Source organism: Panthera onca, chromosome C1 (genome assembly GCF_046562875.1).
Source record: "Panthera onca isolate mPanOnc1 chromosome C1, mPanOnc1 haplotype 2, whole genome shotgun sequence".
Classification (NCBI taxonomy): Eukaryota; Metazoa; Chordata; class Mammalia; order Carnivora; family Felidae; genus Panthera; species Panthera onca.
The window spans coordinates 28,895,410-28,912,631 of record NC_138346.1 but is presented as its reverse complement, the minus strand read 5'-3'; the positions used below and the strand labels follow the sequence as shown (position 1 = coordinate 28,912,631).

The following is a 17,222-nucleotide window of genomic DNA, read 5'->3' as shown; positions in this document are numbered from 1 at the left end:
ACATTTCTCTTGATGTGAGAGTTAGATATTAGCATCTCTTTATATTTTTTAGTCTACAAATATTAGAAGTTATGCTGTACTCCTGTTTCATTTATGACTTGACATTAGTGCCCTACCTTTATCCTTATATATATTAATGTCTCACAGATTATGTCAGAATCCCCTCAAAATAATGGGATTTATGCAAATGGATAGAAGTTAACAGTGGCATCTTCACTTTTCCTTTGTTAATTTTGAATGCATTTTTAATACAGTGCAGCTTAAACATGTCAGGATTTATGGATTATGTTACCTTAAATTATTAAATTCATTCCTTCAATGAATTTTTATTGATCACATGCTATGTGCCAGTCACTGTTCTAGGTGCTATGAAAGACAGCAGTGAACAAATAATACTTCTCTATTCTCATGAAGATCACATTTGAGCGAAGAGAGACAATGAGAAAATAAAATATGTCAGGTGAGGATAAGTGCTGGGAAGATGATTGAAGCAGGGGAAAGGGATAGATAATGTGGAGGGAAGGGTGTTCTCTTTTATGTAGGGTGGTCAGGGAATACAGTGAACAGAAACCAGAAGCCAATGCAGAATGCTAAACCATGCAAATAGTAAAAGCAAGTCTGAAGGCTTAGGAGTAAGAATATGTTTTACATATCAAGGAATAGTAAAAAGATGTGCTCCAATAGAGCAAGAGGGAGAGTGGTTAGATGAAACGTGATAAAATCTTCACAATACTTTGTAATATGATGGGAACAATAATAACCTTTTGTGCAACACAGGGATTCAGTGGCTCTCCTGCAGCAAAGTACTTAAGAGTTATCTAACATAGGGATGAGTTGCTGGTTTGTTTTTTGCGAGACAAATGTTCCAGAGTTTCTGATCTTTTCAGTGATGGTAAGCAAGGATTTGCAAGGGATATATTACCTAACATATTTTTGAAAAAAAGAAATCCCTTTCAACTATCCTGGGATAAAGTGACGTTTTTGAAAGAAAGTTGTGCCGTGGAGAGACCATTTTGAAAGAAGTTTGGAAATGTATTCATAGTTTTTTTATTTTTTTTAAACTGCAAACCATATAAATTTGTCACCTAAAAACTCACATCTATATACTTTTAGACCCTGTAAATAGAATTCTCTAAACTATTCAGGTGTCTTCTAGAGTTTCAGTAGTTGTTGCACTTATTTGTTAAAATAAATATAAAATTGCAACACCTATTATTAGCATACAATAACTGAGAGCCAGGGAGATGAAAATATACTAGGTAAATCTCATCAAAAGTTTGTATAATTGATAGATGAAAATGAAAACTGATTTAGTATTTAGTAAGCCCAGCCAAAAATGCACTTACTTTTTCATGAGTTCTCTTTTTCAACAATGCCAAATGTTAAATCATGTTTTAAAAAGCCCAAGCTTAGAACCAGATGTTTGAGTCACTGTTATGAAATATTAAATGATTTCTTAATGAAGCATATTCAATTACATTTACTAATAATTTAATTTAATAATTATTTGAAAAAGCATCTGATTTGGTTTTGGCACTGTATGTTTCATTTTAAAATTTCAAATAACTTCAAAATAGGAAGATTTTCCCCTCTTACTAATAGGAGGTGCAGGTTTTTAATAAACTAAAGAAAGTTGAGGAATATAGATCTAAAACTTTACATCTACACATGGTGGTTTGACTTTTTGAAAATGTCTCAACTTCTAAGTGGCCAAGGTTAAAGACCTATATAAGGATCTGAGGAAAGGGCTAATAAGAGAGGTGATAAGAGGTAAGGGCCAGAGGAAGGGTCTCTATCGTTGGACTGTGGTAGTGGTAGTTTGGAATATAATTTTTCATACGGTTATTTTTAATAACCTATTAAATAATAGTTATTTATAATAACCTATTTATAACCTATAATTAATAGTTATTTATAAAAAGGAGTTTTGACATGATTTTTATTAGTCTCAGAAATGTGGATCCAATGTGCATATGGGATTTTTGTTTTTGTTTTTGTTTGTTTTGGTAGATAGTCCGTAGGAATTGACTTCATAGCTCTTAAGTTCTCCCTGGATAGTATTCCCAAAGACGAAATGTTAACACTTGTTGTTATTATTTTTATTGAGTAATTCTGAACTCCCTTAAAATGGTTATAATCACTACATAGTGATAAGTTAATTTCCTTTTGACTCCATTGACAAAATCTTACAGATCAGAGGAAGGGAGGCTTTTTTCCTGCTAAGAGCAATAGAACCACTGAGTTTGGGGGGGGGGGGGGGTAGGATTAAAGGTCACATGTTAAAAAGCAGCATTAATTTATTTCATTTCACAACTTCCCTTATGGGTAGTTTATACAGTATATTTTAAAACTGTTGTTTTAATGCCTTTCAACTTGGAAGAGTATGCCTAAGTCACTATCTGTCCTTACAAGAAGGTTGTAAGGATGAGGGTCATGCAAAGGAGGCAGAAAGAACAGAGGAACTGAGGTTCTGAGAAGTATTAATGAAGGTAAACACTTGTGATAGTGCTGTCCACTTGAGTTGGGTCTTGTTATTCCTGGAAATCCTGACACTCTGCTAAGGTCTTTTCATAGCTCCTCATCTGCTGTGTATCTGAGAAAGTCTGTGCAGAGACTATGCTGAGCGGGCTAGTTACAGCAGCTACAGATTAGTGGGAGTGTTCTCTGTGCTGTAACTGTAGCATTATTACTCTGCAGAGAATCACAGACTAAATTCAGCCTCTGACACAGCTTTTTATCTGTCATTTCTGGATTTGTTAAGTGTTGCCTGCTAATGTGTAGGTCTTTAAAGTTCTTACATTTGAAAGTGTTTGGATGGGGCACATTACTTTATTGTAGATAAATTTTGTGAAAAATTACTACATTTACCTGATTTCATTTGAGAGTGAGTGCCTATTACAAAGTGCCCTGTCAAGATGAGCCCCCACTCTCCAAAACCCATAGGCCCAGACCACATACAGAGTACCTGTGGGATTTGTCAGGTTCCTCTGAATATGTTTTTTCTTGTTGCAATTGCCCTAAATTTTGACATGGAGCTGAGCCACACAGACTCTTTTGCCTTCATTAAACCTAATTCTCACTCTGATAGCACCATGCACACCTAGTTCAGGAAGGAGCAGGAGGCCCCTGCTGATGAGAAGGGAAGCTGAATGAAGCAGACTAGAGAAGCTCGGCTAGATCATCTTGACAGACAGGCTTACCTACTAGGCGAGTGAACTGTAGTCTGAGAATGGTCTAAAAACACCTCTGGGTTGCTGCTTCTGACAAAACTGGTGTGAGATTGGAACCAACAGGATTTTGATGCTGGTAAGGATGTCTAAAACTGAGATGCCAACTATTGACAGTGGCTCCACTACTTCCTAGCTTTGTGACTTGGGTGAGTTACTTAACCTCTTTGTACCTTGAGTTCTTCTATCTATGAAATGGGTTTAAATACTGTACTTAGCTAGTACCTGATGTTATTGTATTAGTGAGTATTAATATAATACTTTATCATTGTGTGCTTTACCATTGTACCTGGCACATAGTAAGTTCTCAATAAATGCTAGTTGCTGTTACCATTATCATTATCCCATGTAAAATCTCTGTTCAACTTCATTACTTTTCAGTCCAGGGATACTTGCCAGAAATACACAGTTCTTTACCTTGAGTTTTTGCATAGTAAAAACTTTGAAGGTCTGTATGTAGACTAAGTTGCTAGAAACAACCATCTGGGGGATCACCAATCTTATTGGTGCAGTTATAAATATAATCACAAGTGTTTAACAGTAAAGGATAATACTTGTATGTCACTGTATAGACTTATGACCAAATATTTAGTCATTTATTCTTTTCTTCATGTCAGAAGTCTTATTTCACTTGGTAGTTTTGTTCTGACAATTGTAAGAAAACAACTGACAGTAATACTGATGCGTTCAAGATTGGTTACATGAAGTCCTGAAAGAGATGAAGCTGAATTTGTATATCACAAAAGTTTGGTTTTGACCAAAAAAATCTTAGGACTAACTGACTTCTATAGGATAAGTAAAGGGGAGAAGAATGTGATTGGTGTGGTTGTCTCCCATAAAAATTGATTTTTTTCTACTGAAGCATGTGCAAGGTTTATATACATCGTTTTATATTTGATTTTTTCTTAAAGTTCATAAAAACTTTATGGGAACTAAATTCGATTATCAAGATAAAGTTCTTCTTTGTTTTCAGATTTCAACTATTGCAGAAAGTGAAGATTCACAGGAGTCAGTGGATAGTGTAACTGATTCCCAAAAACGAAGAGAAATTCTTTCAAGGAGGCCTTCCTACAGGTATGGAATTTAATAGTTAAAAGATTCAGAATCAAAGATGTCAGGAAGCTTTAGGTAGTTGCAGATGAAAAGATGTCGGAAGACCAATTAGCTGCTCAATTCAGGACCGTCTAGGTTACTTCTCTTCATCTTGAGTTACTTCTCAAGTTGAAGTTTATCGTACAGAGTAAGAGAACTTTCTACTCTGAACAGTCCTGGATAAACAATTTTTTTTTTCTTTTTTGCTTCTGTTTTTGTAAACCATGCCAGCTGCTGCTTTTATGTTAAAAAGTTTGGAATATTTGATAGGATTATAGCACTTCTAGTTTGTCAGTTCTGACACACTACACTGTTTATCTACCTAGCATCACATTTGCAGACCATTTCTCACGCCATCGTACTTAGTAAATAACTGTTTATTAATGTAATCCTTATTGCAGCGTGACACTTCGCTGATATTCCCTAATTTTAGGGACACCTTACTATAGTTTCTGTGTTCAGCTATAGAGGTTGCTTTGCCTCTATCATGGACCCAAACCATTTTTTTATATGTAGAAACTGTCTCCATGCTCAGTATCTCCAGGAAGAGCCATTCCATAAATCTTTGTAAGCTTACTTGAGAGTTTAATAAATTTCAAACTTCTAATATTCTTTCTTGTTATTAGCCTAAGGTATTTCTGTTTTTCAGTGAATGGTTAAATTTTTTTTTTCACTTGGCTCCTATGCTAGCCCTTTTCTCAATTAAATGAGGGATCCTAAATGAATACCAATAAACTGATTTTGAGATCTTAAGAAATTTTATATTACCAAGTATGTGTTGTATGCATTTATGCTCATTTCTTTTTTTCCTAAATACATCTAGTTTTAGATTTGAACTTCAAAATACATCCCGTGTTAGTATTTTAACACATTTGATCCTGAAGCAGATCCAACCAGGTGTTGACGAGCCACTTGGCTTCTCTGTCTATAAATTCCAGGCAAATAGTTGTAAATAAATTCTGTAGATTCTAGTTGTAGACCTTATAATATAAGAGCTCTGTGTGGGAAGAAAATATTTTGTTGTAGCCCGTATCCTAGCAAAGATCACTTAAATAGTAACACCTTAATTCGTAATCAAATAAACAATGCCTGAGATGCGCACATGCAGAGAAGGGGCTACATTCATGAGAAATACTGTATCTTTCCTTATAGTCATTGTGTATCTGTTATTTTGTTTTAAGCTTATAAATTCTTGAAACCTAGCTTTTATGTCTTGACTCCAATGAGATCTTTAACAGAGTCCTTATTATGTGCTTTTGTAAGATTGGAGAAATGGGGATTAGTTGATAATTCAAGATAAGTTTTTCTTATCTTAAAGCACTCTTACTTGGTCTCACCTGGTTTGGTATTTTTATCAGCAGTTCACCTGAAAAACAGAAAAGCCAGCTCATCACCTTTGCAAGTGACAGAATGTTAGGGGAGAAATACCCTAATGGGTGGGAGAACAAGTACTTTGAAGGATCATAGCAGCCCGGAGAAACAGACTGTCAGCTGTTGGTGATAATTACAGAATTTCTGAACTTGAGTTTAAAATCAAACCAGTTCTTCAAGTGCAAGATTCTCGATTAAGAATTTGTTTTCAGGACATCTGGGTGGCTCAGTCAGGTCATGATCTCACGGTCATGAGGTCGAGCCCTGCCTGCTTAGGATTCTCTCTCTCCCTCTCCTTCTGCCCCTCCCTGGTACACACTTGCACTCAAGCATGTCCCCTCTCTCTCTCTCTCCCTTCCTCCCTGCTTCCTTTCCTCCCTCCCTCCCTCCCTCTCTGTCTCTCAAAAAAAAAAAAAAATTGTTTTAGAAACGTAATTATGTTATTTAATTATCATTAACAGATACATACAGTTGCCAAAAAAAGCCAATATACCATAAGGCTACATTGGTAAAAACCTAATGTCTAGATTAAGGGAAGGAATTAATCCCACTGCTCAGACCACATCTTGAATCTACTTTAAGAGAAAGTGAATTGTATCTCTGTGATACAAGAATGACCAAGACGGTCTGGAGCAACAATATTAGAAACTGGAAAGAGAAGACAAGAATGATTACTAGCTTCAGGCAAGAGAGAAGTAGATTTATATTATATGCAGGTCTAAAGTAGTAGCTTTGAAACTTTTATTTTTTTACTACAATCCACAATAAGAAATAATCTTTATAGTTTTCTCTCTGTATACATACTATTATTTCAAATTCATATTCGTATACACATAGGTGTATATATATACAGGTACACACATATATAGGCATCTGAAGCAAATAATACAGCACCATATTACGTGTGATGTTCAGTTGTTTTTTTGTTTTACGTTGGTTACAACATACATAACCATTTCCATGATCCACATACGGGTTGTGACCTGAGTTTGAAAAATGTTGCTCTAAAGACCAGTACTTATTCAAAATGTGTGCGCAGAGTTTGGATGGAATGTAGAAATTTAAGATGTCAAAAATTGCATGAGTTGAGTTTTTTCCCCTCCTCTGTGATTATGTTACTCGTTTGAAATAACAATAAGGTTAATTTGCTTTTATTTGTATTCCTTTTTAGAATGTTTCCTCCATTCTTGTTGATACTATTTTTTAATATGCAAAACATTAACATGGTTCCAAAAGTCACAATTGTACAAAAACATCCACACACCTATAAGTGCCCTTTCCCAGTTTTTTCTTTTTTTACTTCTTTCTTACCCATCCCCAGTAGATTAAGTAATTTCATGAAACTCTATCTGGTTTATCCTTTCTGAGTTTTTTCTAGAATAGCAGAACAAACATATGTTATTTCACTTTCTTTCGTATACAAAACGTATGTGCTTTACTCCTCACCTGGATGAGCTCTAGTTTATTCAGCCACTCCAACGTGTTGGCATATAGATAGTCTTCAGTATTTTGCAGTTACAAACAGCGCTACCATGAATAACCTTACGTGTATGTATTTTTGTACTGTAGGAAGTATATCTTAAGGGTGAGTTCCTACAAGTAAGATTGCTGTGTAAACATAGTTTTGTTACATCATCACATTCATTCCATAAGGGTTGTACGCCAATTTTATACTCACACCAATGAGAGTGTCTGTTTTCTCACAGGTTTTTTACTTTTTACCAATCTGAAAGTTGAGACATTTAAAGTCAGGTTTTTAGTTCTTTTTTTTTTTTTTTTTTTTGGCCTCAATTTTTTTAATGTTTATTTTTGAGAAGGAGAGCTTGAGCGAGTGAGGTGGGGCAGAGAGAGAGGGGAATAGAGGATCCAAAGCGGTCTCTACGCTGACAGCAGAGAGCCTGATGCAGGGCTCAAACTCATGAACCATGAGATCATGACCTGAGTCAAAGTCGGACGCTCAACCAACTGAGCCACCCAGGCACCCTGTCTAAATTTTTAAGAGTTCTTTATATATTGGGGCTATTGCTCCTTCATCTGTAATATATGTAAACATTTTTTTCTTAGTGTTGTTGATCATCTTTTGACTTTGGTTTTGGTGTTCTTTGCCCTACAAAAGGTTATTTTGTTTTGTTTTTTTGTGTGTGCTTTTTTTTTCTGTAATCAAGTTTATTAACCTCTGCTTACACCTAGATTTTGAATGATTGCTTCCCTTTACATTCAAATTAAAGAGAAATTCATCGTTTTTTCTAGTCCTCATATGATTTCATTTTGACACATTGATTCCTCATCCGTTTATGGTTTATTCTTGTTCTTACATTTTAAACTGCTGTCCTAAGCACTAGCAGCTTTCCACTCATTTTCCTTTCCTGTTATTTGTATTTAGCCAGTAAATGTTACTTTTATTTTAGTTAATACAGTTCTCTCTTTTTCTAGGAAAATTTTGAATGACTTGTCTTCAGACGCACCAGGAGTGCCAAGGATTGAAGAAGAGAAGTCTGAAGAGGAGACCTCAGCACCTGCCATCACCACCGTAACGGTGCCAACTCCAATTTACCAAACGAGCAGCGGACAGTACAGTGAGTAGAAGATATTTCTGCTTTGGAAAGTGAGACCAAAACACTAATGGCTGCATTCTCCTTAAAGGAATCCTGCAAGTACCAACTCTTTCCTCAGTCTTGGATGCGATCAATTTCACTTCCTTTACTGTTCACTATGCAGACTTCTGGAACAGAAGTATTGTCTTTTCTTCGGGGTTTTTGTTGGGATGACCCAAGCACTTTAGCCCTTTAGGTGGTCCTTTGTTTTGTGCGGACACCAGGAGAGTCTTGAAAGTTTTTTGAATCGCTGCTTGGAGCTCTAGATTGTAGTCCTCGTGTGATATATGATGGTCATAGAGGACATACTTTTTTAGATAACATAACCATTCTCTGATTATGTTTAAGGATAAAAACGGTTTATTTTTATTCACTTTCCGTTCTAAAAGTAGCATTTTAAAATCGTATTTAATGTTTTGTGGTGGGTGTCGACAGGCTTGGTTATAGTCTACCAACACATTCAAATCATTATTCTTTTTAATGTAAAAGGTAATATAGTGAATTATGATAGCATAAACATAAGGACTGCCAAAATTAGAGCACAGTTGGCCTTTGGGCTCAGAGAAGGCAAAGATTTCTTTTGCAAAATTATCAAAGTTTCCATTTCTGTCATGTCTCTATCTGACACTTAGGTCTCTCTCCTTATCTTTCCCCCAAATCTGTTACAAAGTACTTTTGAGCTCTGCTTTTGTTTGATCAGAGGCATTTGTGTGAATGGTGTTTTTCTGTCTTTTCCCAGTATCTTTTGCCTCCTTAAGTGCCTCACACGTAGATTTCTTCATTTTGATGTGTTCATTAAATCCAGTACTTCCTAAGGGCACCTGGGTGGCTCAGTCGGTTAAGCGTCCAACTCCTGATTTCAGCTTAGGTCATGACCTCATGGTTTGTGAGTCTGAGCCCCGCATTGGGCTTCACACTCACAGTGCGGAGTCTGCTTGGGATTCTCTCTCTCTACCCCTACCACACGTGTTCTTTCTGTCTCAAAATAAAGTTGAAAAAAATCCATTGCTTGCCATTATGTAGTTTCCCCCCCTTTCTTCCTTATTGCAAATTAAATGTACTCATTGACACTCCCTTGTTGCATTAATTTTCTAATGCCCAGGGGTGGTCTGTGTCAGGAATGTGTATAAAAGTTTGAGTCCCAAATTAATAGTTTTTGCATAGTTCAGCCTTTGTTTACGTAACTAATTTGCATTCCAACTGTATTAAAAACATATTCCTAAGTAGCAGACTTTTTAGCTGTCCTGAAGCTGAAACTTTTGAAAGTGAGTAGAAGGAAAGCATTTTTTTGACTAAGCTTCTTGTCCACACTGTGCTTACTGGAGTTCAGTCACCTTTTTTCCTTCTTGAGTTCTTTGTTGGCAGAGACAAACAGGTACCATCTATATACATGTATGTGGTTTTTGTAACCCTTATATCCAAATAATTTGAAGTATTCAAGATGTGTGTTCTGAGACATTGATATATGACATGTACTTTTCTCTGTACTTCAACAGAAACCTGAGGGATACACCACACTCCTGTTAGTAACAGTAATTCAGTTGTGCAGGGAATCTCACTTGAACTAGAAAGTATGCTCTTTAGAGAAAAGGCATATAGAATCTCAAATAGGGAAGGGAAATTCAGAAATGTAGATGTTTAATTTGGCATACCACTCTGTCCCAGCAACTGAAAATTGCTACTTTTAGAAAGTTCATACTTTGAGATTTTTAAAATTTTACTGCATTATCCATTATTCTCTTAGAGTATACACCTATTTCCTTGATGGAATTGATTTAACATTATGTTCTTGACACGTATACAACATTTATATGTTTCTTAACTTAATCCTTTTCATCTCTCCCCAGTAGTAAGAGTTTGGTATATATCTGTCCATTCTTTTTCATTTTATTTATACATAAATATGTTACAATGTACAGTATTTTTATACAAGTGAGACCTACATTACTTATGTACTATATATATAATTTCCTCAACAGCTACATTGTGTTTCACTATATAAATGTAACTTTTATTTAAACATCCCCCGCCCCCCCTCCCCCCACATATACATACACACACACATTGGTAAACATTTAGGACATTTCTATTGTTTTAAACAGTAAGACATGAACATTCTTATATATGTGATAAGGTCTCAGTGGGATAGCATCCAAAGAGTGGAATTGTTGGGGCACTTGGATGGCTTAGTCGGTTAAGTGTCTAACTTAGGCTCAGATCATGATCTCCCAGTTTGAGCCCCATATTATGCTATCTCTCCCTCTCAAAAATAAATAAACGTTAAAAAAATTTTTTTTTTTTAAATTGTGCAATTGTTGAATCAAAGCACATCCTGCCCAATTTCCCTTCCCGGTGGCTGCACCAGTTTGTATTCCTTCCATACATTGTTTTTTTGTTTTTTTTTTTTTAATTAATGCTGTTAGTAGTTTTATCCATTACTTTGTTCACTGTTCCTAGAAAAATAAAGTCTTTTTTGAGAAATTCTAAGTTAGAAACACAAGTGTCTATCATTTGGAACTTGAATCTTTTGTTTCACTAAATACAACTAAAACCTATGATGTTTTCCTCATGTTCACTTTAACTACTCAGAATCTCAGCTGAGTTTATGTTTAATTGTATTCTTCCTCTAGATTTTCTGGTAGAATCTCTGGGGTAGAGACACATCAGTTACTTGACTTCTATCTTTTTCTTCTTGTTTTAATGAATTTAGTTTTATTGAAAGCCATCCCAAATCCTTTGGGAATAATCAAGTATATAAATAAATAGTACAGAGAAAAACATGTCTGATAGGATCAGACTTTTGTTTTCAGAGTACTTTCATATATATGACTTCATTTGATTTTTATAGTTGTAGTTAGCATGGCTAGAACCGGATATTTTTACAGAAGAGATGACAGATTCAAATAACAGTGTACTGATGGAACCTGGACTAGAACCCAGATCTGCTGATACCTAGTTTCCTACTTCTTTTTTCCCACCTTGAGTTCATTGGTATGTAGCCAAGAAGAAATTGTGGTTTGATTGTTCCCCTTCTGATTCTTTCAAGTTACCTGCCATTTTAATCTCAATACAGTTCTTACATATTCCTTTTTTTTAATTGCCTAAGAGAAGTAAAACTTACAGACTTAGCTAAAGTAGATGGATTATAAATGCCAGTATCTTAATTTCCAATAGGTATCATTTCTCATTTGCTAAAGCAAATCATAGCTACTTACTGTTACTATTTCTTGACTGAACAGTAGTTAATCAATGTTGCTCATACAGATGACTCAGCATATTAGTTTCTTAGAGCTGGGAGATAATTGATCCCAAATAACTCCCTTCTAACAGACAAAATAAAAAAGTAAAATGCATAAGACATGTTGACTTATTCAGTTAAAATCCATTATGCAATTTTATATGTAATATTGTGATTTTAGTCCTCTTTCTGGAAAACTTTTAAGAGGGAGAGTATCTCGAGAGGATCCAACCACCAACTTAATGCTGGTAGCTAAAGGATTGCTTTGTTCAAATAAAATAATAACCTACCTCTTTCTCTTAACTTTTCCATCTACTGTAGTATAAAGGTGAATTCATTTTTTTTTTAATAAAGTGAAATATCTTTTAGTATGAGCCAAAGTTGATTACTTCATAACAGGTGAATGACAAGTGTGGTTAATTAGTGAATAATCAAAGGATCCTGTATGAGATGCTTGGATATGTAACAGAAATAGCAGTTAAATAGTTTTTCTAAATGATTGATCTTGAGCACTAATTTTTAACTTTGCGAGATACTCTATGATAAATGAGTCTCACAGGATGTATCAGTTTTGCTGAGTGGACGTTTGTTACAGTTTAAGCATTGCTAGCTGAGTTAGAGAACAGAATGCGCTACTGAACTGCTTTAATTGTGTATTAAAACAGCCATTTATTGGGTGCCTATTACTGCCCATTTCTTTGCTAACTATGTGAAAATAGAGAAGAAAAATCACATTTTCTACCTTCAAGAAATTTACTTTCTAGTGGGATAGCGAATATTAAACAATTAAAATATTGCATAATTAAGACTAGAATAAAGGAAATATGGATCACAAAGTGGTACCTCCTCTGAACCAACCACTTAGAAAGGAATTTAACATTTTTTCATTCATTTTTTTTTTTAATTATTAACAGGTGTTACTATAAATTACAATATGGTTCATGGAGTGCGTTTATATTCTAGCAATAGGACATGGGTCTCCTGAGCAGAAAGTTACTTGAGTCTACCAAATCCTACCAAATCCTTCTTGGCCGTGTCATTTGCTATAATAACTTCCCCTAGATCAGGTCTTACACATTATTCTGCTGAATGTAGTGTGTTGTAGAAGTTTGATATGGTATTAATTAAACTGATAACCATAAAATCCATTGGGTTTTAGTTGCCATTACCCAGGGAGGAGCAATACAGCTGGCTAACAATGGTACCGATGGGGTACAGGGCCTGCAAACATTAACCATGACCAATGCAGCTGCCACTCAGCCGGGCACTACCATTCTACAGTACGCACAGACCACTGACGGACAGCAGATCTTAGTGCCCAGCAACCAAGTTGTTGTTCAAGGTAAGAGAATTCAGAATTCATAGGTGTGGTAAATTCTTTGAAAGGGTAAAAATTTTATAAACTCAGATAAAGTAAGTATGATACTGCAGAGCACTGTGAAAATGTAGTTAATTTTGTTTTCATTATAGATAATGTTCTCCATAAACTCTTCTATTTTTCCAGTTGGACCCAAATGTCATGGCATAAAAACAACTATTTTCAGTTTAAAAAATATAACCTCTTTAACACTTCCAGCGTTTGGGGATAGGAGAAACAAGGGTAGGTTACAAGGAAAGATAGTGAAATCAGGAGTTAGGAAAGCTAGATTCTATATCTAACTGCATAGTTTTGCTGTGTGATCTTGAGTAGGACTCACCTCTCTGGGCCTCATTTTTATTCATGTGTCAAATAAAAGTTTTATTAAATCACTGCTAAGAATCATCAGAGGTTCCAGGCACCTTGCTGCCTCAGTTGGTAGAGCATGCAATCTTGATCTCAGGATTGTGAGTTCAAGCCCCACATCGGGTATAGAACTTACTAAATAATCTGTTTCTCTACTTCTTACTCAAGAAATTGACATCCTCATTTCTAAGATCATCATTTTTTATTTCAAATGAAAACAGTATGTTCTGAAATATCTTATACCAGTTTGTAAGTCTACTGGTCTGTAGAGAAGAAGTAGTAGTTAAATCCTTGATGACTGTAGAAATAGCTTTTTTTGCTTTGTTTTAGTTTTTAAATTAAATAATTTATTGGTCTTAGGAATCTTTACGGATAGGAGTTGACCGTTTTTCTTTGAATCTATTTGAATATTTTAAGAGTATGATTTATGTCAGATTGAAACTTGCATACTGAGGAAATACTTTTAAAATCTGTTTCTTAAAATATTTTTATTAATAATAATATATTTTGCCTCTGTTAGGTAGTGACCATCTTACCCCTTCACCATAGATGATAATTTTTGAATAATCCTAAAACACCCAACTAGAGAGTCATCATTTATTTAAAAGGCCCTAATGTATTTACAGAATATATTCTATTACTAAACAAATAATATTTGAAGAAGATAATATTTTGTTTATTAATGGGAGTAAAACACCTTTTCACTTTACATGCAGGTACTCAAAAATTGTAAAGCAGGATGTCAGTGAATTTGAATTCTGAACGTCAGTTTGAAGATGGTAACATGTTTAGTATATAAATCTTTTCCACTCAGACTACACATTTTAATTGAAATTAATGACTAACATGGCTAATTTTATACAGACCTTTAAATTCTCTCAGATAGTGTTAGGTTCTTTATTCTTAGGAGGGCATATTCCTAAGCTGTTTCTAGAAGCAGTTTGACAAATAATGGTTGTGTTTCTTTTCACAAGTGATAGATCATTTAGGTAGAAAAATAAACTTCGGTTTATTTAGCCATTAGCATTTACATTAAAACAAGTAATATAATTGGCATCACGTGGTACACGTTTTCATACTTACAGTTTTGTTTCAATTAGAAATTTATAATAGTTGACCATAATGCTTTATTTTCTCTTCCATTTTGCTATTTTATGAAAAATCATGGTCGTTTTTATGTCGTGGCAAGAGTCTACTTGAAATTTTTTAATATGAATTTACCAATATCAAAGGAAGACATTGAGGAGTATACTCTATCTAGGAAGATCATCCAAGCTGTGCCCTACTTACCTTTTAGACTTAAGGTTGGTAAGCATGTTAACAGAATAGAACTGCATTCCAATGAAAGATAAATACAAGACCCAGAAGACATAGGTGAAGGCCTCTTTCACCCACGTGTCTATACTAATAAATACATTAAATTGGAAATTATTTGTCAGTAATGACCCAAAGAGGGCTGATTAGTTCAATGTTTTAGTTACAATCACATTCCTTCTTTTTTTTCCCTTGCAATCCAAAATGTATGTTTAGATTGATGATTGACACAGCGTAGTTTTACCAAGTCACGGTGCTTCAGTGTCTTTACACCACGTTCACGGTTTTTCTTCTCAGCTGCCTCTGGAGATGTACAGACATACCAGATTCGCACAGCACCCACTAGCACCATTGCCCCCGGAGTTGTTATGGCATCCTCCCCAGCACTTCCTACACAGCCTGCTGAAGAAGCAGCACGAAAGAGAGAGGTTCGCCTCATGAAGAACAGGTACATACAATGCATTTACTCAGATTGTGGGAGGTCAGGTTGTCTTCAGATTCCGCCAGACGTGTGTCTTTTAAGTCTGCTGAGAATATGATCTTGGTGTTGAGCTTTTTTTCTGGTAGAATTGATGGATGTTGCTGAAACTTCTTTATTTAATAAGCAGCACTTACGAAATGGTTAATGGGATTATGGGTCAATCTTTACTCATGGTTTTCTTTTGTGTAATTTCTCCATGAGAGATTTAATACACAACTCTGCTATATTTTCACTATGCTCTAACCAACTAGCTAGGTTATTTAAATATTGTTTTCTTTTCATGACAAGTCTTATTCGAGAAGATCAAGAAATTCAAGTATGGATATTAAAATTGTTTCATTTATATTAAGTTACTTGTAATAAAGTAAATGTATGATGGCCACTGTTTTAATGAATACCATCTTTATTGAAAATTAACAGTTTAACACCTAAAGGTTTCTTCAGAAATAGATTAATTCTAATACCTTGTTCTTAGATAAAATCTTAGAGTTAGTCTTCAACAATGAAATTGCTACGTATCAAAATCTATGAAATGTGGGTAAAGTAATTCTCATAAAGTAAATTCATAGCTGTAAGTAGTTTTGTCAATAAAAAAACAGTAAGATGTTTTTATTATATTTACTTTAGTATTTTTTATTTATTTAGCTTAGGATTTAATATGGAAATGACTTTAAGACAAAGCAAAGAGAATGAAAATAAAGGTATATATAAAGTTCTAAACATTTGATATTGGCGAAAATATTCCTCTGCTGTTCATCCCAAGATTTTTCAAACACTGTGATGAGATAAAAGAAATGTAGGGAGTGAATTTAGATTGTCTGGATGCAAGTCCTGGACTGCCCTTTTTGCTATGACTTTGGAAGAATACATTAACCCTCTCAGCTGCAGTTTTCTTCTTTGTAAAACGAGATTCCACCACCTGCCCAAAGGGCTGCTCTATGGGACAAATATCATATTCCCCTAAAGGCACTTTGTAACTGCAATGTTCAGTTGAAATTTTTTTTTAATGTTTATTTACTTATTTATTTATTTATTTATTTATTTATTTATTTATTTATTTTGAGAGAGAGAGAGAGAGGGAGAGAATCCCAAGTAGGCTCCACACCGTCAAGCGCAGAGCCTGATGCTGGGCTCAATCTCACGAACCATAAGATCACGACCTGAGTTGTAACCAAGAGTCGACACTTAATTGACTGAGCCACTCAGGCACCCCTCGAAATATTTGTTTTTATGAAGTTTCCTGTTTCTGTTCAGTTCAGCCTCTTTTGTTCCTAAAATATTCTTAGCTGTTATAGAGTGTTAGTAAATTACATCTAAGCTATGAGAAATGGCAGGGCTTTTTCTGGGATATTAGGAAAAGAGTTCAAAATATGCCAAGTGGCTTATTTTATTTGTGCTCCATCAGTCTGTGATTTTCCTTAGGAATTACAACAGAAGCATTAAAAGCTGCATTCATTTAAATATATTTTAAAATATAAATTAAACTTTGTATTTAAATCCTTTCAGTTTTAAAATGTTTGTAAAGAAATGTTTAACCCTTTCAAAAATTTGGAAGTAAGTCTGATTAAGAAGTCTTTAGTAAAGGCCAGGTTGTAAAATTTAAAACAGTAGCGCTTAGTAAAGAAACCAGTTCTAATCAAGACACAGTAGAGCAATCAGATGGAAGATAAACCCTCTTGATGATAAAAACAACAGAAGGACTTCATGTTGTGTCTGTGTAGTTGGGCTCTGTGGGACAGAAATGTTTCCCCTTATATAGAAAAGACTAAGAGGCGGTGTAATTAGTGGGTAAGGAGGCAGCACCGTTTAGCTTCTTGTCTTCTCTCTTGTATATAGCAGAGAGCTGCCTATGTATGAAAACTTGTTAATTTGGCTGGCAGACTAAATTTCCTTTTTTATCCATGTAATTTATGTCTCGCCCCTTCCTCTCCCACCCCCTCCCCTCCCCCCATATACATACACCCCAAGTTAGGGATAGGGCATACATAGCTATAGTTCCTAACAACCTTTGCTGGCCTGAGATCTTCAGGGAAGCTACCTGACTTACCACGGACTCTTTAATAAAATACTTTGTCTTGGATTTAGTTTCACTATAAGGAAACTTCCCATTGACTCTGCTATGGTTCCCTTTTCCCTTTATTCCCATGTTACTGCTGCTGCTACTTTTCCAACTTTCATTCAT

General features: G+C 35.0%; 1 protein-coding gene across 6 annotated transcripts in view; it reads left to right on the top strand.

Annotated features, from left to right (window-relative positions):
• The window catches only part of CREB1 (cAMP responsive element binding protein 1), a 60,488-nt gene that overhangs the window by 25,929 nt on the left and 17,337 nt on the right, over nucleotides 1-17,222 (top strand). For 5 of the 6 annotated variants that reach the window (XR_009607284.3, XM_060623216.3, XM_060623215.3 and 2 more), the window contains 4 exons: nucleotides 4,201-4,301; nucleotides 8,124-8,266; nucleotides 12,682-12,864; nucleotides 14,857-15,007. Coding sequence is in view for 5 of the 6 variants with exons in the window: in XM_060623216.3 (XP_060479199.1) it covers nucleotides 4,201-4,301; nucleotides 8,124-8,266; nucleotides 12,682-12,864; nucleotides 14,857-15,007 (578 nt within the window). In the remaining variant the exon portion in view is untranslated. Of the gene's footprint in view, nucleotides 1-4,200; nucleotides 4,302-8,123; nucleotides 8,267-12,681; nucleotides 12,865-13,961; nucleotides 14,025-14,856; nucleotides 15,008-17,222 lie in introns of those variants that run through there. The other variant, XM_060623218.3, reaches the window with a different exon arrangement.